The following is a 24,270-nucleotide window of genomic DNA, read 5'->3' as shown; positions in this document are numbered from 1 at the left end:
TTCCTCTTATTCACTTGTCTTTCCTTTCCTCTCCTCTTCTGTCCTTTCCTTTCCTTTCCTTTCCTCTCCTCTTCTTTCCTTTCCTCTCCTCTTCTTTCCTTTCCTCTCCTCTCCTCTCTTCTCCTCTCGTGTCATCTCCTTTCCTTTCAATTTCCTTTCCTGTCCTTTCCTTTCCTCTTCTTTCCTTTCGTTTCCTTAACTTGCCTTTTCTTTTCCTCCTTTCCTTACCTCTCATCCCTTCTTCCCTACCTGCTCATTTCCTTTCCTTTCAGTTTCCTTTTCTCTCCTCTTCTTTCCTTTCCTTTCCTTTCCTGTCCTTTCCTTTCCTCTTCTTTCCTTTCGTTTCCTTAACTTGCCTTTTCTTTTCCTCCTTTCCTTACCTCTCATCCCTTCTTCCCTACCTGCTCATTTCCTTTCCTTTCAGTTTCCTTTCTTCTCCTCTTCTTTCCTTTCCTTTAAACCTTTCAGCCTTTTCCTTTTCTCTCTTTTCCTTTCCTCACCTCTCATCCTGTCCCTCCCCATACTACCCCTCTCTTCCTCCTCTTCTTTTTTCTTCCTCACCTCCACTCCTCTCATCAATACTTTTGATTTCCATCTCTCCTCCATAACGAGCGGCGGAGAGATGGACGGAATCGTATCGATGTTTTTTTTTTTTTTTTTTAACGCTCACGGTTGAAATTAACATACGGCCGCTCAATCGGTCAAGGTTTGCATCACCCACACACACACACACACACACACACACACACTTTATCAACCTACACACACACACACAGACACCATGTAAGCATATATGGTGTGCACAAACACACACATTTTTATTATTACAGGCGAGCAGACACACCTATTCCCATATGAATACACACACACACACACACACACACACACACAGATTCGATACAGCGATTTGTAGGCGAGGTGTAAGCGTGGATGCACACATGTGGCAGCTCAAGTAATTTCCATCAGATTTACCTTCTCGCTTCAGCCTCCTTCACTCTGCTATTAGTTTTCTAGATAGCTCTCAGTGAAAGATATGAAAACAACACGCGATGTATAAAATATTAGAATTGTCTTCTTGATGATCTGCAGTCACAGTTACACTTGTTATTCAGACGGGATGTTTGAGGTCTGACTGGAAAGAATGAATTTTTAGAGCATCACGTTGCTGTATGTCCTCAGTTTTATGTAAATCACTTTCCTCTCTCTCTCTCTCTCTCTCTCTCTGTTTGTGCTGCTCGTTCGCTCGCTCTTTGTAGCTGGATCGTATCCAGACTACATAAAATTCAGGTTGCAGCTCCGCGTTGACCTTTGTGTGCTTGTGTTCGTCGTCTCTCTGTGGAAGAATCTCTGCCTGCAGCGCCGCTCCAACTGATGTATACAAGAGATGTAAAAATTTTAACGCCACAGATCAGCCCACCGTCCGTCGAGGTGTTCATACAACTGACTAATGACATGATATTAATATAAACTCTCTTTAAAACACTCATATCATCAAGATTAACTTCCATCAGTGAAATGGGCCTAAATGTGTGCTGTCGACCCAAAGAGTAAAGAAGACAGTAAAAGAAAAATAAATACATTTAATTAAATCTTACGTATCTTACAGTATCCCTTTAAATTAGTCTTAAATAAGTCATTCATAAATATCACATCAGTCATTAATAAATGGTGATTAATCCTTAATGAAGCTTTCAGAGAGCAGAGAGTGTTTTCTTCAGTTGTTTATGGTATAAACAAACATTTACATTCGTATCATATTATGGTTCTATGTTACCTAAAACATATAATTTCAGTAAATGTTACTGAATGATGATTTATGAATTTCTGCAGCACATAAAACCCGCAACAACCTCTACGTGTAAAAAATATGTATCAGCTGCACAAAAATAAAAAATAATGAAAAAAAAAAGTTGAATTATTTTTGCATCTCGACGGCCAAAACATAAAACCTCCTGTCTGCAGAATGTTCTGATTGGTGGATTTCACTTATGATGATGTGAACAAGGAAGGTTTTACTCATATTCAGTCTGTCTGCAAGATAATCAAGATAATCAAGATAATCCCGCCCTTCGATGTGACAGAAAAGTCACACAACAAAACAAAAACACAACGCAGAGTCTCTGGATGTGTAGAGAAGCTACAGCACGAATCACTGAACAAGGAAGCAAATACACTGAATTTAAGGAATTCTGACCCCCAGTTTACTACATTGTAGTAACTATTACATTTACTACGTCTTTTTACCTGAAAACAAACTTCGTTTTGTAGAACCTCTTCCAACTTGCACCAAGCGCAAAAGCTCCTATCTGCACTTTACGAGGCATTAATATCTATAACACATAATATAGTAATATAGTCTAAAAACAGTGTCTCATGTGTTGGGTATCTTTAACAAATAACATTCTGCAAGAAAACAAATTTTTCTTAGTTTTCTCAAAAAAGTGCATTTTTCAGATGGGAGGTTCTGCTCTTCAGCTGTCGATACTCAGTGTTACTTCCTGAAAAGATTTCCAGCTAAATGAACTGAAACACTGTTTTAAATCAGGATTATAATATATAAATGTAATTTTTAGGATACAGGTTTAGTGTGGAGCTGCTGTAAACCAGACTTTGAATGTCATATTATCATTATCTTTCCTGAGATGGATGATAAAGCTTTTCTCAAGTTACAGCGTTTGTGAAAACACACTTCAAAATAAAACAGCAGCAATCTGTTATTATGAGCCGGTGTTACACACAAAACAAGCTGCAGCTAAAAACCGTCACAAATGTTTAGTTTCTCGTATAAAACGATGTGCGGATGACGTTCAAAAGACAAGTTATTAACGATCGATAACAGAGCGTGACATGTAAGTTCAAGAAGAGGAGAGCAGATTATAAGAAGCTTTAGTTTGATTTAATAACCCAACGTAGAATAAAAAATACTAAAAATGCTTGTCTTGAGTAGTTTTTTGGGGAACATTAACTCAGTATTGTGTTGGTGTAGCACCTTTCATAACATAAAATGCTTCACAGAAAGAGGTAAAAACAAACAGGCAGGCAAAAAAAAAGATATTTTAAAATATTAAAAGAAAGGAGAAAGATAAATACAATAAACAATAAAAAAACTACAGTGATAAAAAGAGGTGAGAGGATAAAAGGAGGTAAAATCATGAGATAAAAAAGATAAAACAGATAGTAAATAAGCTGATAACAGTAAAAGGCAAATAAAAGGTTGAGTTCATTAAAAGCAAAACCATAAAAATAAGTTTTGAGCTGCTTCTTGAAAATATCAACAGAAGATGTTTGTCTGATATGTGGAGGGAGTTTGTTCCAGATCTTTGGTGCGTAGCTGCAGAAAGCTGCCTCACTGTTTGTTTGCACATTTAACAAGCCAGCGTTAAGCGACCTCAGCGAACGGTTCGGAACGTATTCTGACAAACAATCTGAGAAGTACGAAGGTGCTCGAGACCTTTTTGGGCTTTAAAAACAAGTAAAAGAATTTTAAAATCGATCCTCAGCGTTACAGGTAGCCGGTGCGATGGTTGCGGGCGCTGATACTGGTGTAGTATGTTCCCTTTTCCTAGTTTTGGTTCAAATTCTTGCAGCCGATCGATGGTTTTATTTGGTAAAATGATGAGCTGGGTTGGATATTTTGACCACAGCTTTAATTCAGGGATGAGTTTTCCTGCTTGAAGTTAAGAGAACATCAGTATTTAGAATATTTGAATCAACAGAAGACACACTGATGAATTATGTTGCAGTTTTTCGAAGCCCGTCGGTGCTTTTTTCATGTTTAACGGAGGTGTTTCACCTTGTTTTCTATTCAGCAGCGTGACCTGAAGCAGCTGATGTTGCAGCAGGTGTTTTCGTCACTTTACAAGTTTTAAACGACATTTTTTTGCTTTGCAGGAAACATCAGTTTGGTTAGTCTCAGTTTGTTCCTGGAGGAATTGAACAGACTGTCCGTGTACAGACACAAACGCTCCTTTAATCTTCCTCCTTTTTCTTTTGTCTTTTAAAAAAAGAGGTTTAAACACTTTTCTCTCTTTCATGTCGTCTCCTCTTGACTGTGTGTTTCAACCTCCTTTCACCTCCATCTCAAGGTTTAAACTCTTGATTTTTGTCTCTTTGGTCTTCTTCTTCACCTCCGTCTCTCCTTCATGACTGAACTCCTTTAAGCCATCTCCTCTGCTCCTCTTCAGGAGTGAAGTGGATTTAACGGGAGAAATCAATACCGGATCAGATACTCTTTTCTCTTTGGACTCGGCTGCTCTTCTTCTGATAATTCCAACATTTTACACCTAAAAGAACAAAAAGTCATTCTCTAAATATGATTGAAGATTTTTTATGAGCCTTTTATAAACCAGATTAATAAATTTCAGGTGGAGATATTTTCATGTTCTGCTCTCCAACCTTTCATAAATCCCCCTCTCAGCCAGTAGATGGCAGTAGCTCTCCACCGAGCGACGAGCGCTCTCTTCTTCTCTTCTTCTTCTTCTTCTTCTTCTTCTTCTCTCTCCGTCTGTGTGCTTTCATGAAGGGCAACCTGCCAGTGATGGAGACATACATGTTCAACTCTCCAGTCTCATTTATACCGCTCTATCTCTCTCTCCTCCTCCTCCATCATTCTAGCGTCAACTCACTGTCTCTTTTATTGTCTTTATCATTCGCTCTTCCTCCCGTTCTTCTTGTTTCTCTCAGCTTCATTTTTCTTTGCTTTTAATTTGGTGGTTTTCATCCTCTTTTTGCTCTCTATCTCTTTCCTTTTTTTTATCTCCCTTTTTCTCATCTGATCTCATCAGTATTGTATTTGCATCGATCTTCTCATCACTCCGTCTTTTGCCATCTTTTCCTCTCCTCTTTTGTCTTTTTTATTTCTCTTTCTTTTCTTAAATTGAATCTCTTTTAAACACTTTCCATCCCTGACCTCTGCTCTCTCTCTCTCTTCTTTTTATTTTCACTTTTCACCATCTTTCAGTCGTTTTCCTCCCTGTATCTCTGACTCCATCTCTCTCTCTCTGTCTCTCTCTCTCTCTCTCTTTTGTATTTATCCTAATGTGTGTTTACCTGTTACGTCCTGCGGGTCTTGTTTTTGTTCTCTTTCTGTCCTTGAATTAATTCATCTGGAATCATCTCTGAAACGCCGTCCCCCCCTCCTCTCTCCCTCTCTCTCCCTCTCTCCCTCTCTCCCTCTCTCCCTCTCTCCCTCTCCTCTGTTTCATCCTCTCCTCCTTCCAATCTGTTGCTTTGTCTTTTAATTTCTCTTTCTCCCTGTTGCATGCCATCGCCTGTTGGTTTCTTCCTCTCTTACTTTTTTTTTTTTTTACAGATATGTTTCTTTCATTTTCAGTGGAGACGTCCCTGTTTTTTGCTGTTTTTTTGTTCTTTTCATCCTCCTACTTGTTACATCTCCCTCTTTCTCTCATCCCTTCGTACTCCGCGGTGTGTTTTTGAGTGTGCAGCAGCGGTGTTGTTTTGATGTGACTCCATGGCTCTGGACAGCAGTGTTTATTCATGTTATTATTTAAATCATCTGACTCTCTCTCGTCCCCCCCCCCCCCCCCCCCCAGTGTTTCGTGCAGCAGTTGGACGGGTTCATCTCGTGGCTGCAGGAGGCGCTGGACAGCACGGAGAACTGGACGCAGCCCAGACAGGAGCTGGACAGCCTGAGGGTATACCTGGACACACACCTGGTGAGAGCACACACACACACACACACACACACACTTTTTGTCCTTTTTTATATTTGTATCCAACTTGAACCATAAAAGCGATACTTAATAGTTAAACAGCCCTTTAAAGAAGTGGACAAAATGTTCTCAAGGTCTAAAAAAAACCAGCACATAAACAAACTCACACTGTCAAATACTTTTAAATATAAATGTACATGAGCGCTATGCACACATACATATCTATATGCATGTTACACACACACACGGTTGTATGAACACTTATTTGCATACATGCATATGGATGTACCCACGTGCCCCACACACACACACACACACACACACACACACACACACACACACACACACGCTCACCTGTGTTAACTGAATCATTTAAAGTGCTGCTTCTACCGCTGCTGCTCCATTTAAAACAACAATTGCTCTTCAATAACTGTGATTATTGAAGTCTAAGTTCTGCAGATCATCTGCTAAAAGCAACACGACTGCTGCTCGACTGACAGCTGAACTGAACAAGACGCCAGCGCAGGAAACACAACAGTGATTTCACTCATATTCATACAAATCTGAACCTCTAAATATCCAAACTATGACGTCATTCTCAGTGTCGGGCAAGTTACTTGAAAATTGTAATCGATTGCACATTACTACTAAAATGTTACGTTACTCAGCTGTCAGTTCTGTTGCCTTTAAAGGACGAGTTCACAGTTTTTCCAATGTGTCTTAAAACATCAGTCAGGTGTCCATATGAGCGGTGAGAGATAATCTTTCGATGTAAGAGATGGAGGCCAGTGATGGGGATGGAAGGATTTACTGACCGTCCAAACAGCTAGCGTTAGCGTAGCCGCGCTGACTGCACACAGAGCTCGGCTGCACGGTTCACACAACCTCCGACTCTGAATTAAACCAGCGTCATGTGACTGCTGAATGTAGGTGTAGCTGGGGTTCATGTTAACATACCAGTATGGACACATAACACGTGAAGAAGACGTCCAGAGCGTCTGTCAGCTGATCACAAACACCACACTGATATCAACCCTCCATTTATCCCAGTAAGACAGTAAGCACGTTGACCCCCAACTGTAAAAATAATGGATCATGAGCTGTAATTACTGAATGTCAGTTTGGTCCTAAGCAACAGTTCCTGCCAGTAAGAGGCTGTAACTGCAGCTCCATCTGTGTTGTTTTCCTTCTCAGACGCTTCCAGGCTTTACCTTATTATCCCCACCTTAATTTAACTATGAATTGTGGGTAATTCCCTGCAGCATCAGTCTGCAGGATTGTGGACTGGCGTGCACAAAGGGTTTTCAAAAGTCCAGGAGTTAGTCCTGAAGCACTTTCTGATAGTACAGCGAGACAGCCCTGAGCCTCGGAGGACACATGTGGAGATTTGACCACAGAGAGTCTTTAAGTAGCAGAACAAGATCAACTTCACCTCTAAACAAGCCACTGAGTTTATAAAGTGTTTTATTGAGAAATAGTAGTTACCTGGATGTAACTGAAAGAGCTTCGCTGTTGGTTATAACAGAAGAGTTTTTGTTCTGTTGTAGCAAGTAGCTAACATGCCGCTAAATATGTCAACATTTCATACAAATACAAATGAATCATATCCTAAGAATACCAGTATGTTCATGACTGTAAAAGCCAGAATAAAGTTCACTTTTAAAATACCAGCGTTCACTTTAGAATCACTTGATTATTTTAGGGTGATGCTTTTGACTCTTTGACTTTGATTTAAATCTGGTTTTCAGTAGCAAGTACGCAAGACAAAAAAAAAAAAAAAATAATGCAACTAATAAGAGAACGAAGGATCTCTTCATGGGAAGAAATAAGGGACACATGTCATGCAACGGCTCCAGAGATGTCTCAGGAAACAAAACATAATTGGAGAAATTTGAAAATAAAAGTTTCTTACTTGCTGTTTGTGACATTGAAAGCTTGGTTTAATTCATATCCTATCTTTTATTATCTCATTATTGTATGCTAACTGGCAAAAGATAAACTTTTATGCTCAGTAGTAGTATTACATGGTGAGGAGGCTCCTTGTATTTGAAATACATAATTTCCTTTCCTGTATGTATGTCAGACTGGTGCAAATTAGTATGTAATAAAACTTTAAAATGACTGTAAATATCATATAAAATCTGCAACTATAAAGTATAAAATTTGGGGTTTTTTTGAAAATGGAAATAGTTAATAAATACAGGATTCCTGTGAAACTACTGACCTGTCAGTTCAGCTCTTTAACAGACACGATGTTTAACTGTAGAATAACATTCAAATCTTACTTGTAAGTCAGACGTCAGAGTTAAAAAAGGTCGTGTGAACACAGAGGGATCATGTTAGAGCAGGATAACAATCTGCTTTTATCCTCTTTTCTCTCTTTTTGTTCCAGTTTGTTTTCATCTGCATGTTTTTCTCACCGTCTGATCTTTTCTCGCTCTCTTTCTATTTCCTGTTTTTTTTCCCTCTTCTTCTTCTTTTGTACAAAAAACAATCAAATATCTCTCCGTCTCTTCCTCTAATTTACACACACATGTTCTAAAACAACCGAGCGCCTATAGATCAGTGAGTGCTGCATCATTGTACTGTATACAGACACACACACACACACACACACACACACACACACACACAGATGAGAAGCATTTTGACAATTACTCACACTCTTTATGGCAAACATATGGGCTTCACAAACACACACACACACACACACACACAGCAGCACTCATCGCAGATGCGTTCAAGAGTACAAGGAAACGAGACATGAACACACACACACACACACACACACACACACGTTGCATATCAATGTAAAAATATGCACACACGCACGCACACACACACAAACAAACAGACTGTATTTGCATGTAAGCGAACAAACACACACACACGTGCATGCACAATAGTAGGCATGTGTTTTAGCCACACACACACACACACACACACACACACACACAGAGGTGTTATTTGCATACATTTGCATGTTCCTAGACAGATTTCCAAATCAGCATCTCAATATCCGTCCCTGCAGAACAGCATCATGCGCACGTATCCCCACACACACACACACACACACACACACACACACACACACACACACAAACACACACACACACCGAGTTGTCTTATCTAGATATTTATTTTTGCTGTGTGTTTGTTTGTTGGTTTGTTTACACGTGTCGACTTTGTTGTGGGTGCCAGCAGCGCTAACGTTAGCGGCGGTTAGCTTCAATTAGAATCCCCGGCTCTTAATTGGCGCGTCTCGTTAAATAAAGCAAAAAGAGGATGAAAAAGCATCGCTAATAGGACTTTGAACTGCTACACTGTTGATAGCGTGTTAGCTAACTGACTCTAACTGTGTGTGTGTGTGTGTGTGTGTGTGTGTCTGTGTCGATAGTCACACTTGCACTTTGTAGTTATTAGTGTGTGTTTGCGTGTATAATTATGTGTTTTGTTGATTATTGCAGGTTCTCTCGCTCTTTGTCTGTCTCTATATCTATCTCTGTTTTTCTCTTTTCTCCTGTGTTTGTGTGTGTTTTTATTTGTTTGTGTTTTCCTCTTTGCAAACAGAAAAAAAAAATGTTTATATCCTATTAATTTGCTTTGGTGAACCTGTTTTGGAAGAAAATGAAATGCTGACTGGATTTCATTCAATCCAGGGAGTGTGACACTCTTAAATTTGACCATGACCACAATCTTTCTCTAACCTTAACCAAAGCTTAACATATCCATACACATATTACATGATAAATAAGGTTGGTATTATTCTATATTATAAAACATCTGCCAGTCTGTCTCTCAGTCCTTTCTGCCTGGTATTAACATGCAATCTGTATCTGGATATCTTGTCTGTATATAGAAAGACACACATGTTGAATCAGGTGTAAATGAACACAGATCAGATCAGTCGGAGCGGATCTGGATGTGGTCTGACTCACACTGTGATCAGATCTCAGTCAGGTGAAAGTTTGATCACAGTATCATGAAAAATATCTGCCGAGCTGAAAGGTCAACTAACTCCGTCTCTTTGTGCATCTTAAAGGGGGGTATATATATATTATGCTTTTTTGTGATTTTATCTTATTTATATACTGTTGTGATGTTGCATATCTATGCTAAACATGGTTAAAGTTCTAAAACTTGAGTTGAACGTATGTAAAAATGCTTCCTGCGAGTCAAAAGTCAGGGCTTCGACCTTTCAGACGAGCTGACGGCTTGTTGCACATGTCCGTAAACAGCTGTCTGTTCTGTAGCATTTGATGCTAAGGTTGTTGCTAAAGTTTTCCATGTGTTGTCCACTCTCATATTTCAAGTAAACAACAGGAAAAAGAAGTGAATCAGAACAGAGTGGGAGGCCTTAAAGAGACAGGAGCTAAAACAGCCTGTTTGAGACAGAGGCTGAACTGAGGAGCTCCATAAAGGACCAGTAGAAGATAAATAAGGAGTTTTTAACTGGAAATCATGCAAAGCTATTCCAGTTCAGCCCCAGAAAATAAATATAGAGCTGTAAATGTGCAGGATATGTCTCCTTTAAGCTACGCATCAAAAAGCTACAGACAAACCCTTCCTCTGCAAAGAAAAGAAAAGGAGGAGTAGCCAAGCTAACATGCTTCTCCACTGTCTCTAATCAACGTGTTACAGTGTAAATACCGGATACAGGAAACAGTTGCTTCTGTCATAAGACCCTCGTTCGCATGTCGTAGCAGCACCTCAGTATCTCACATCGCATTCCCTCGACCTTAGACGCTTGTTTGTTGACAAGTCCGCTCACTTAATTCACATATTGATATCAGAGTGTGGGTGGAATCAAGATAGCGAGAGGAGCGTTTTATACGGATTCCAGATTCAGATGTCATTATCCAGATAAGAGATCGCATGTTTGTACCAGGTGGAGACGAGGAATCTGACTTCCCTTCTCTGTCTGTGGCTCTCTGCCTCAAACACATCGGTTCCTACTGAAGACTTTAAAAACAGCAAGTTTCATTGCATTTGTTGAGTCGGATGAATCCAGATTTGGTGCTTTAGTGAGTGTTTGTGGCAGCAGGGCGGTATGTGTGTGTGTGTGTGTGTGTGTGTGTTCATGGCTCATTGATGTGTTTTTAATAGTTTTTGGACAACAGCAGAGGAATAAGATATATCAGGCTTTACTTGTTAGTGGATGAGTTCATCGGTAATAAGAAAACATAGAATCATTATCCATTAATCAGCCTTTAGTTATGCTAAATAGTTGAAGGTTGTTTCAGTCTTTCTCTCATCTCTTTTTCTTCTCTTTTCCTTTTGTGTCTCTCTCTTTGTTTTTCTATTTCTCTCCGTCACACACACACACTTTCTTACTCTCTTTCTGTATATTGCTTTCTCTGACACACAAACACACACACACAGCTCCGGGGCAGCAGTGGGTGGAGAGTGGAGCTGCTCTCCCAATTGAATATTTGGTCCAGCTGGCGTGCGTGCATGTGTGTGTGTGTGTGTGTGTGTGTGTGTGTGTTTATGTGTGTTTATGTGTGCGTGTATATATATATGTGTGTTTTAGAGCGCGTGGAGCGAATAAGCACAGGTCTTTCCGGAACCCCGGGGAGATCAGTGAGGCGAGAGGACGCCAACACACACACACACACACACACACACACACACACACACACACACACACACACACACAGGCTGCTCTTTGTAACGCGCTGAGAGATGGCGGCCAATGAAAGGCCTATTGATTGGGTCTGATGAGCGATCCAGGCCTTTGAATCCCATTACCAGCAGCAACACACTACTGGTGGCAACATGAGGAGGAGAGAGAGAGAGAGAGAGAGAGAGAGAGAGAGAGAGAGAGAGGAGCAGAGATAAAGAGGTGTGAGAGGCAGGCAGAGAGGTCTAAAGGTGTCTTCAGACAGAAAGTGAAGTAAATTTTCTCCTTTGCAGGAGTTTTTTTTATTTTTTTACTGCTGGACTGTTTGTGTTTATTCGCCCCAAACAGTCGATGTACTGACCGTACGGCTGTTAGCTGTAAGATAGGTAGCGACAGACATGCTGACTGTCAAACTCTACTTGTTTCTCTTATTTCCCACCAGACTCTCTTTCCTTTTTACTCCTGTCTCTGTACGTCTATGAAGCGGATTCATAAAACAAATTTTTTTGCTTGTTGACATATTTTCAATTCGACCGTCTGAACACACATTTATGGTGCTTTCAGATAGCGAGCGGTTGCCGTCGCCGCCTCCGCATGGCAACATCGACGTTCTGTGTTTTGAATCGATGGCTACCTCCCATCCTACCAGCCCGCAGGCTAAACCGCAGTCTGCTGCCGTCCGCCAGTACAATCTCATCACGCCGCTACATACAGTAGAGCGTGTTGTGACTTACAATAGAGGACGCTAACTAGCATCATATATGTTGTTTATTGTTTCAACTTTTAAAGCTCATGTCGCTCAAATACAGTTTCTTCTTGATCTGCCTATTCTCTGCTGGTGGTTGCCATGGTGACGGGCGGCAAGTTGGAAAAAGTTGAACCATCATGAACTCCAACGAGCAACCCTGTCTCCTAGAAACGACTTTCATATACGACTAAACTGCAACAGCAAAAGCATTTTGCAAGGAAGCGTAATGATGTTTTCTTTCAACATAATGAGAAAAAGTTGTTAATTAACGTATTTGGCAAGTTGCAAACATGTTGATACTGAACGTGTGAGGAGTGAAATGTTCAGAGACAACATACCTTGTGCTTTTTTTCTGTGTTTAGACTCTGGCAGCACTTAGTTCAGCTTAGAGAAAGATCATAGTCTTGGTTTTAATACAGCAAAAAGTCAGCACAACGTGTTAATTAACATATAAGACATTTAATCTTTCACTAACCTGAACCAAAGTGCCGAAACGTCTTCTGACTTCAGAGTGAATGTAGCTTCATTCATTTCAAAAAAACTTTACCTGTAACATAATCCAGGCAGCGATTACGTTCGTCAGTGCAACATAATTAGGAAAACAGTTTAGTTGTATATGAACGTAATTTTGTATGAACGTAAAGGAAACAGGGTCGTCGGTTGTCATGAGAGCGGCGCGGCTGCTGTTGTGTTTACACTGAAAACAACGGAGGGTTAGGGCAACAACCGCTCGCTGTCTGAAAGCACCTGGTGAATCTGAAAGTGCAGATTATACGTGTGCAATTCACAGCAGAGTTTCAGGTTTCATAAACATCTCCATCAATACAAATATGTGACCGACAGGAAGACTAAATATCTTCCTCTTCATCCTCTTTAGCCTGACAAAACTGTCCGTCACAGCTGAGATCTAATCAGCAGTCTCAACCTCTGATCTATATATATATATATTCTTTTAATGCAGCCAAAATCATAATATAGTTTGTTTTTATTTGCAATTTACAAATATTCAGTTTAATGACAACAAACATCAGCTGTTCTGTATTGGAATTTAAAATGAGCGATCACAGAGTTGTTTTCTTAACTTTACTGCTACACAATCCCCGACCAGGCTTATGTATGCTATGTTTTTTCCAAAATCAACATTTTTTTCCTTGTTCGCACTTGTTTTCAGATTCATCCGGTTTGCGATGTGTTATCGCTGAGCCGTGTTTGTGTGGATGCAAAGCCAAAACGGAGAGAAAAAGATCAACTTCAAATTTAGCCGGCTTATTGTGGATGTAGAGTGAGATGAGGATGCAGAGGAAGAAAGGAAGAAAAAGAGAAAGGGAGTATGGGGGGAGAGAAAGAGAAGAAAGATGATGGAAATGATGAAAAGGAGGAAGAAGCATGAAAGAGAGATGAGGGAAGAAGAAGAAAGTGAGAACAGAGATGAGACGAACCAAGATGTTGGCAGAGAGGAAAAAAAGAGGAGGTGAAATAGAAACATGAAGATAGAGATGGAAGGAATAAGGAGGACAAAAAGGGAAGAGAGTTGGAGGAGATTCAAGGGGTGAGGAGAGAGACAAAGTCCGAGGGGAGGAGTGATGTGAATGAGGACGGGACAGAAGAGAAAGGGATAAAGGGTGATGAGAGGGAGGGAGAGGAAATGAGAGATGAAGTCAGTTGAGGGAGGACAGGAAGAGAGGGAAGCTGGGTGAGAGAGAGAGAGAGAGAGAGAGACAGGAAACACAAGAAGGGAGGAGAAGAGGAAAGGAAAGAGGGGGAAAGGAGGGAGAGAGAGAGAGAATTACTTTGTGCTTTATTACTTAATATAAAAGCTGTGTGCAGGGAAAAAAAGAGAGAAGGGAGAGAAAGCAACAGAGAGAGGAGGGTTGGGTAAAGAAACACACACACACACACACACACACACACACACACACACACATACATATACACACACACACACACATAAACCCCAGGGAATACAGCCGTACCGCTATAGTTTCTCTCAGGCTCTGTCTGAATGGAGACAATTTGATCATCATTATTACAAAGACTCTTTGATCAGATCATGTCTCATCAACCCGAGCCTGTCTGCTGTGTTTATGTGTGTGTGTGTGTGTGTGTGTGTGTGTGTGTGTGTGTGTGTGTGTACGCCTCTGATCAGTGCAGCCTCAGCGCACGGATCTCAATGTCAAACCTCAATGTCATCTGAGTATCAGCGCTGCACACCCACCTCTTAGCGCCTCGCTAATATGCTAATGCTAAAAGCTAAATGATATCAGGTAGGCTTCTGAGGCCATCCTACCCCGTGCTCCGGGCTAATATGCTAATGCTAACAGGTAATCTGATCACCCAGGCTTTGAAGCACCTCGTCTCTTCAGCCCACTGTGCAGCTATGTTAATCAGAGCAGGGAGTTATAACCTTTTAGGCCACCAGCCACAGCAGCTGAGAAATCCTAAAATCCACCTGCTACCTTCACTATTTAACAGTTTGACTTTTAAAGCAGGACTGAAGCAAGGACACCAGTGATGTAGTTATGTAGATTAGACTCTCTCATCGGCTTCCTTAACTGGCAAAATACACTTTTATATATGAAAAAAACTGTTTGAAAAATTTAAAGTCCTTCAAGTGTGTGTTATGATTACAGTGTTTTTGTCTCATGAGTGGGTATTTTCTAAAAGTAACAAGTATTTTGATGTTTTTAAAATGAGCCCCTGGAGGTTGCTTTTAAAATATTTTTTAGAACCCGGCCGATAAAGGATTTTAATGTCTAATTTTTTATGTGTTTAATCTTTACTTAATCAGGCAGCCTCATTGAGATTAAGATCTCTTTTCAGACAGAACAAGAAACATTCATAAGACACGAACACAATCAGCAGACAGAAACAACACAACTACACAATAAACAAGGAATTAATAAAAACAGTTTCAAGAACCATAAAAAACATCAGATAATAAAGCTTTAAAATCTCCAAGGGGAATACAAGAGGCTTATTTTCATTATTAATTTTTGGGTTAGTTGTTGAATATGAATCTTGAATGATTCTCTGCTGACAAGCATGCATGCCATTTAAAATATTAATGGCAGGATAGTTGGAGTCACTGGTGGAGGTGGAGAACACCATGTACTCTTCTGCATTTAAAACTAGTCTGTGTGATTAAGGAGTGATAATTAGAAAGCATCAAAGGCAGACTGAAGACGAGTCAGTCCTGGGACATATAAAATTGCATCATCCGCAAAAAAATGGACATTGAAGTATTGAGTAGGAAGAATTATGTTATTTATGTATAATGTAAACAACAACGGACCAAGGATAGACCCCTGTGGCACTCCATTTCTGATGGTAAGAAGGCTTAACTAAGAACTATCAGCAACAACAGTCTGAGTTCTGTCTGTAAGGTAAGAGTGGAACCAGTTAAGCATGATTTCATTTAACTGCAGCTGTTATTGTGCTGTGACCAGGCAATCAATAAAGGCGCGTAGTTGTAAATTGACTAATGATTTTAAGATTTTTGCTAATAAGGGAAGTTTAGATATATGACGGTAATTGTTGAGATCGGAGACGTCACCACTTTTGTATAAGGGTACTATTAAGGCACTTTTCCACAAAGCTGGAATCATGCCTGTTAAAGAGGTTTGGTTAAAAATATGTGACAGATTAAGGAGGCACTTAGATGAAGATAAGGGTCAAGATTATCTACACCGGTGTTTTTACATGCTTATGCAGAGCTTTGTGAACATCTCCACTGCTTACCAAACTAAAAGAAAATGTGCAGTCGGAAGAAGCTGAGGTGTCGGGTTCAGTTAAATCTGCAGACATTTTATTAAATAAAAGACCAGAGGAGAGCAAATAGTGATTAAAAGTTTCAAGCATCTATCGGAAATATGACCAGATACTTGTTTAATTTGAGGTTGGGAGACGTGACTGTGATGAATTCTTAAGAGATGCTATAATGTTCCAAAATTTCTAAAATCGGTATTGTATTTGCCAGGAAGTTAATTGCTTAATTACAGTATTTGTAGCATAGTGGTTCTGTCAACAAAAGCTAGCATGTGGCTACTAGCGCTGCAACTAATGATTATCTCCATTATCGACTAATCAGCAGATTATTTTCCAGATTAATCCATTTATTTTTTAGCCTATAAAACATCAGAAAACAGTAAAAAATATTAAATTCACAATAAAGTAAGACCCCTAGAAAGCAGTGAATTCTTACTATCAAACTATTAAATGTTTGCTGTTTTTGCTTGAACAAATGATTATTTGATTACCAAAATAGTTGCAGATTAATTTACTTTCGATGGACTCATTGATTAATGGACTGATCGTTGCAGCTCTGGTCACTGCAGTAAGTATTCCTCTGCCAGTCTGATGCTGCTTTGCCTTAAAAACTTCATTACTGTCGGTGCATACTCATAGCTGTGCCTCTGCCTCCTCAGAGCTTTGAGTCTTGTGAAGTATTTCTCAACCAATAATGTTGGCAAATATCACCTGAACACACTGTAATCACTATGTGTGAGACAGCATCAGTCGTTTCAGCGAAAGCCTGAAAATGACCCGTGTTTACTTTACAACTGACAAAAAACCTCCAGCAGCCGCAGGAATTATGACTTCTTCTCTGTCAGGGGCAACAGTGGAAGTAATGTCATGTTATTAAAGAGCCGCAGAGAGTCCATGTAAGGAGAAACTTTGGTTTCTTTTAACCATGACCACAATTATTTGAACCATGTTGACAAAAGGTTCAGTAGCCTTAATTAAGTTATTTTAACCCAAACCATAATTTTTCCTCAGTCTTAACCAAGTTGTTTTTTTGCATAACCAAATTATGTAACGGATATTTGTTTGGCAGGAACTGACAAATGATAACCAGAAGTATTTTGTCTTTAATTTGAAGGACTTGTCGGGTGATCATGAGTCACATCACATGGACTAAACTAACAAAAAGCCAAACATAGATGTTCTGTTAACATGTGGTCACTATACTTACTATTAATCTGGTTCACTGCTAGTGTTGTTGAAGGGAAACACATAAACTACCTCCTTCTAATTTATCACATGAATATATGCTTCGCCTGATGTTTCAGGGCAGCTTCCTCCTGTGATGTTTTGACATTTATGAGTTGATGACAACCACCAGATTGCACCTCAGGTCTCTTTAAGGTTAATCTGTCTCATTTTTGGGAGGAGAAGCAGCTTCAGTCTTTAGTCTTTTCACAAACACTTTCATAGGAAGCAACTCTTTGAGGGATGCTGCCCATGAAATTTGTCACAGCTAATGGGTCTTTTACTGGAAAAAATTGAAACTCTCTTCTAGGCGTTTTTGTAATCACAACCTTCTGTAGTTTTTTTTCTCTGTTCACCAGTACAAGCAGGTGAACACACACACTGTCTTTCTCCTGGCTGCTTTCTGTCTTTTCTCTCTGACACACACACACTGACTGTCTCTGCTTTCTTCTCTATTTTTTCCTCTCATTCTCCCTCTTTCCCTCTCTCTCTCTCTCACACACACACACATAAATACATACACACAGCCTCTTATTACCGCCCGCTGTCTGACGTGCATAAAAGCAGAGCTGCTCTGCATGCCTTATCATCGTGTGATTGATGGCTGGCTGTTCTACTCTTATCGATTCTATGCTCTCCATATATTAAACGCAGGAAATGGAGCTGAATCGCTTGTGGAATAAGGCACTGAAATACGATCGCTCTCCGATAGCCTGGTTAATCTGCACAACCTAATTCATTCCTTACAGCCGGCCCTATCCCAGATACGCAGACAGTCACACTGTGTTTTCTGTAGCACTGATAGATGTACTTTATGTTTATTAGCTGTGAGGTATTTCACCAGCTTATCTGGAAATTATGTGGGGCAGAGTGGCCGCCGAGTCTGTAAAATTACTCAATCAGCCGTGAGATTTGGAGTAATTTACGACGTTTGCAGGGGCGGTAATGATTGCAGAATGCAGACAGTCATGTTTTATTTGGATAATATTGATATATGAATGTGTTTTGGGTGCGTTGTGAGGAGATATAGCCCGATGGTTTGGTTTTTCAAAGTGATATTTTAGTCTTTATCTGTGAAATGGAATATGTAAGGGACAGTGTCACCACTATCTGCTCGCATCCTTTATAGCTGACTGTTGGAAGATGTGAGGTTTGTATTTAAGAGGAAGAACTAGACCAGTGTCGCTCAGCGGGTAGAGCAAGGCACTGACGCTCCCAGGGTCGAGGGGTAAATTCCCTGCTGAGCTCAATATAAGCAACTTTTTTTTTTATTTCTTTCTCTTTGTAAAACTGTTCATATAATTTAACAAACTATATACTTTGTTAAACCAAAAGTATTTTCTGATCTTCTCATTAAAAGCCCAACGAAAAAACCATCTTATGTCATTGTCACATAAAGAAACAGCTTTAAACCATTGGCACCTACCATTAAAGGCTGACTTTGTTGTGTCCTCTCTTATGGTGCTGTTTAATCTGCTGCAGGCACCGAGCTTTGCTACGTTTTGTCATCCTTAAAAAACCAACACATATTGATGCAGCATGGCAGGATTTTTTCAGATTCTTACAGTTGACTTTATAGCTGACTTTAATTTCACCCAGACTGGCCGCAGCTGTGCTTCACTGAAAGCATCACATCAAGGAATTTTGGCCACAGTATTGGTACAGGGCTTTTATAAATTCAATAGGAGAAAACAAAAGGTGGATCTAATTAGAATCAAACTTGATAAATATTGATGATAATGATAATATCATCTCATTAATACACAATATGGATAAAGAGATACTTAAAGCCACAGCGTCTTTTCTGAAACTACCACTAGGGGCACCAAAGTCAAACATTTTAAAATTTAATCATAGTGGCTTTAATTGCTGTCAGGACACGTTTGGTTACTTTAGAAATGTTCAGGTAATCACATTTTTTGCAGCCGAGTTAAATATTTGCAAAATGCAAAAGATAGCAATCGCACACTCTTGATGTTACTTTAAAAAAAAATGTTTTGATGTTAAAGTTTCATTTTCACCTTACTGTATATACGTTCTTAACTCAGCTGTAACTCACATGACCCACCAACACGTACATCTGGATATTTAAAAAAATGTACATTTGACGTGTGGATTTGGAAGATTCCCAGATCAATTAGTAAAGCTGTTGAGGAATCACTTGATCATTTTATTAAAGTCACCATCCTAAGAGAGTCCTCCTGTGTCAGTAGAGCTCTGTACAATTAAACATAATGTGTAATGCTGAAACACGTAGTCTGTTATTTGACTATTGGATTGACAGAAAATTAATACTAATTACTAATTTTTCCAACTGATTAAATGTGAAGATTTACTACTTTTTTTTTTTCATTTTTCTTTAATTAAATTGAATATTGTTAGGTTTTGAACTGTTGGTCGGATAAAACGAGACATTTGAAGACATCACCGTGGACCATGGAGACATTGCGATGGGCTGTTTTTACTGTTTTTTACAGTTTGAACATGAATCAAATAATTGATGAAAGAAAAAAAAACATGATACATGACACATGATAGATTAACTGATAATGAAAGACAGTAGATCAAATTTTTGTCACAAAATTATTCCAGTTTTTTCCCTCCGGCTGCAGACCCTCGGTAGGTATATATGCGTGTATGTGTGTGTGTGTGTGTGTGGGCCAGGTATTCCTTACGTTGCGGGGACTCGCCTCCCTTATGGGGACAAGTAGCAAGTCCCCTTAATGTAAATCATTAATTTTATGGTGAAAGTTAATGTTAGTTTAGGGTTATGTTAAGGTTAGGGTAGGGTTAGGCAAGTAGTGGTTATGGTTCATGTTAGGATAAGTCTCCAGGAAATGAATGTAAGTCGATGTAATGTCCTCTGATGTGATGGAAACACGACTCTCTGTCTGTGTGTGTGTGTGTGTGTGTGTGTGTGTGTGTGTGTGTGTGTGTGTGTGTGTGTTTGAGGGGTGAAAACACTTTGTCCTATCCGTCTCCACTGTGTGTAACCTGCTCCATAAATATTGGTGGTGTGGAGGTCTGACCTTGTCATGTGTTGACTGATGTTTATCCCTCACCGCAGACGGAGGACTGTCTCAGAGTTGAACCAGGGCTGTACTGTGACTGCTGGATGCTTTTATTTTAAAAAAAAACTTAGAAAATAAAAGTAGTCTCTGAAATATACAGATTTATTTATTTATCCATTCTTTTTTTTAATCATATACTCTCTATTTTGTAATATCTTCTTTTGTCAGATAAAAAAATCACCATGATGTTTGTTTATGGGGGTTAAGTTTAGGTAGAAACATAACATTAAAAGACCTTCCTCACTTTTCCTTTTGTCTCTCAAGACTTCGACGTAATAGCGCTCATGTTTTTTTCTTCCTGATCTCCTTCAAGTTGATGTTAGTTACATGTATTTTCGGTTAATGTTATGTTGCTTAACACCACATGTGCACAATTGTTGCTACGTGTAAGTGAGTATGAATAAATGAGCATCACTGACACTCACACACACACACACACACACAGCGTAGTCTTGACAGCTTCGGGGGGTGTGTATGTGTGAATATGTGTGTGAAGCAATTCCCATTGCAGCACAGCAGGATGTCAGAAGTGGTTAAGACTTGAGGCTTGAGCACCTTGAGGCTTACACACACACACACACACACACACACACACACACACACTCACATTAGATCAGAAAAGGCTGTAATGGTGTTCAGAGATCTGACTGGAGTGTTCTCCAACACTGCCCGAGGCGGCTCTGTGCCTCCATCCATCCATCCATCCATCCATCCATCCATCTATTTATCATCCATTCATACATCTGTCTATCTATTTTTTTTCTACTTTTTCTCTTTTCCTCTTTCCTGTTTACATTACCACCATTATGCATTTCGTCTTTCTTCATTTTACTCGACCCCTCCAGTCTACAGAGAGATCTAAGCGGAGAGTAAAAACTACTTTCACATCTAATCAAGTTGAATTTTCCTTTTGAATTGTTTTTTTTAAAAGACAACCTGAGTCAGATCTCTTCTTATGATGTAATATTATTTCATTACAACTAGGATCGTATTTATTTCTATCAGTAATATGATATTAAAGTGAGTTCTGGGAACACAATCAAGAAACACCAGCAGACAGACGATCAGTTTATTTGGATAATGTGAAACACTTTATTTGCAGGCAGAACTTAAAGTGAACACACCTGAAATGAATTAACTGAATATGTTTGGGTTGTTGACTGTTGGTCAAGACAAAACAAGACATATGAGGATGTCACCTTGGTCATTTTTCACCATTTTCGGACATTTTATAGACCAAACGACTAATCGATTAATCAAGAAAATAACATAATATAATAGTTGCCCTATAATAATCCCAACTGTGTTCACATGACTACAGTAAATACAGAAGATCAAAGTTTAAACAGGAAGTTTGTCTGTAAACTGTGATGGATGTTTATTATGCTTATTGTTCATCTTCGCTTCCTCTTCCAAATGAGTTTATTCCAGATCTGTCTGATCGTCTGACTGCGAGTCAGACAGATTGTTCACATATCTCAGATATTAACTGGCTTGTCCTCAGTACACATGGCGTGTATATGTTGACAGGCAGCCAAACGCCTTTCCCTCATCAGGACTCTGGAGACAGTTATGTTGCCAACGGGTCTATTGACAAGAAAAAAAGAGTGAAACTATAAAGAAAACAAAAATACAGTTAAAAGATGTGTAGGATTAATTGTGCTTTAATTATTAACGCTCACAAATAAGCATAAATGACAATAAGACCAACCAAAAATAGCCTGATTTGTATCTATCTTTAAAGCATGGCCAGATAAATATCTCACTTACAAATGTGCCATCTTGACCGAAACACTTAAACTATACATGATGAATAAACACAAAAGCAAACCAAAAGCATAAGATGAACAAAGCTACTGTCTATGTGCAAGTGCTTCCACTTTTTGGTTAAAAAGTGTTATTTAAAGGAGCCGATAGGCGGCATTAGTGGTTGCAGATTATTGAAATTTACAGCAGCGTACCCATAAAAGCCACTAGGTGTCACTATTTCAACTTATAATAATGACAGAACATTTTTGCACGGTTTTTGTAAAACTGTTCAAGATAAACTTCATCTGAAAACCCTACCGTCATATCAGGAATGTAGCATAATATCAAAAAAATATTAGCTTTAAATAGTTTTAAAGAGTTTTTTCTTTCACACGTCTGTCAGATCCTGTGTTGTGTCATAAATGGATGTCGTCTGTTTTTATGTGACACCTGTTTTACGCCGCCATTCGTTTTGCTCTTGTAAACTAAATAAGACTTTAGAAATTATAATAAACTTGACTTTAAATGAATAGTATTGATGATCTTTATATATTTTTCTGTCTGTTTCAGAGTTTCAAGCTAAACGTGGACGGTCACAGTGCTCTGAAGGAGAATATAATGGAGGAAGGCAGAGTGCTGCTCACCGTCATCACCTCCCACCAATCAGGTATATGCACACACACACACACACACACACACAGGTGGCCATAACCGAGGCCCAACTCTGTTCCATTCATTATTAATATTTGGATTAACAGAGTGACCTTCAGAGAGGAGAATTCATATGAATGTAGCCGAAAGAGAGACAGAGAGAAAGATAAAGACAAAGAAAGAGATGGAGAGAGAATGATAGAAAAGCAGAAAGAAAAGCCAGCGGGCAGAAACTGGCTGGCAGGGAAAGAAACATTCAATATAATTTTATATTTTCACAAATCTTTGCAGCCAGAGAGCGTGAGGGAGAGAAAAGAGAGAGACAGGAATGAAAGAGAGAGAGAGATATTGTTTTCAGACATCTGGATGTTGGTACTTTGCTTGGATTTTGGAATTTTTGTTGCTTATTAAGTTGACAAAATTATGTTTCTGTCTTTTTTTTAAAAAATTTATAGCAAATATCATTCTGTTTACAACTTTAACAATGAAGCGTTTTGAAATCACTACTGCTTGGATTTGCATCCCTTAAAATTGAGGATCTTTTTTAAAAAAACAACACTTCTCAGCTCTATACCCTTCACGAATATTCATGCAAACATAAATTCTAGTTAATCAGATCTGAAAAAGCACATTTAATGACTTATTTATGTAATTTCTGTATGGCAGTTTTATTATCACAGAATTTTCACTCAAGTGCAGTGTTTGTTTTTTTTAATATACATCTTTTTGGGGGGCAGGAAATGAAGGGGGAGAGAGAGAGAGATTGGTCAGTCTCTGGATTCAAACTGTGGACATTGTAGTCATGTGGCATTTGTCTTAATCAGTAGACTACCAGAGCACGCCAAGTGCAGTGTTTTTCCTCCTCAATTGTAAGAATTAAATGTTCTGAATTTGCTACAACTCTGATTTAACTTCTGCTTGTTTTTTACTCCATTACTGAAGTCACAGGAAAAAACACTTTTTCTCAGAAACATAACTGAAATCATTAAAATGATGATGACAAATGCAAAAACCTGTACTATAGAAATACCTGTGTTTCTATGTTGAGGATTATAGAGCATAACATTAAAAGAAAACTTTGAAATGGGAACTTAAATCGGGGAAAAACTTCCAATATCCCAAATCTCAAATTGTTATTGTATAGCTGACAGTGGTAAAAGCTCTGTTTTTTATTTTTGGACTCCACTAGAGTAGCTTTGCATGATTCACAGTTCATAAAACTCCTTATTTATCTTATACTGGCCCTTTATGCAGCCCCTCAGTTCAGCCTCTGTCTCTAACAGGCAGTTTTAGCTCCTGTCTCTTTAAGGCCCGCCTCCCGATGAGCTCTGTTCTGATTGGCCAGGTTTCCAGAAGCCTGCCAAAGGGCAGCCGTATCAGAGTCGTATTAAGTTACCGCTGATGTAAACCCAACATTCCTTGCTTTAAATAAGAATTTACATGAAATGAAACGCATTCCTCACTGAATTAGCAGAGCTTTGTTAGCAGCGCTAAAAGACGGTAGACACAACAACACCTGGAGATATATTTGAGCTGTTTGTTGACCGGATCAGTTAGAAATAACGCAGGGAGGAATAATAGTATAAGCAGAAACAGCCACAGTGATGATGATGTTTGATGAAGAGCTGCACACGACTAGCACACCTCCAACAGGTAAACTACTTATTTTACTTTGCCCTGCTGTGTAATGGAAAAACACTCACAGCGTGCCAGATCGACTCGAGTTATAGCTCAGCGTGACTAACCCCTAAAATAATGGAAAAACAC

General features: G+C 39.2%; 1 protein-coding gene across 3 annotated transcripts in view; it reads left to right on the top strand.

Annotated features, from left to right (window-relative positions):
- The window catches only part of akap6 (A kinase (PRKA) anchor protein 6), a 238,062-nt gene that overhangs the window by 80,087 nt on the left and 133,705 nt on the right, over positions 1–24,270 (top strand). For all 3 annotated transcript variants that reach the window (XM_042389345.1, XM_042389343.1, XM_042389344.1), the window contains 2 exons: positions 5,553–5,675; positions 22,423–22,519. In XM_042389345.1, the coding sequence (XP_042245279.1) occupies positions 5,553–5,675; positions 22,423–22,519 (220 nt within the window). The remainder of the gene's footprint in view (positions 1–5,552; positions 5,676–22,422; positions 22,520–24,270) is intronic.

This window comes from Thunnus maccoyii, chromosome 16 (assembly GCF_910596095.1).
Source record: "Thunnus maccoyii chromosome 16, fThuMac1.1, whole genome shotgun sequence".
NCBI lineage: Eukaryota > Metazoa > Chordata > Actinopteri > Scombriformes > Scombridae > Thunnus > Thunnus maccoyii.
The sequence above is the reverse complement of the archived record's forward strand: the minus strand, read 5'-3'. Positions and strand labels throughout refer to the sequence as shown.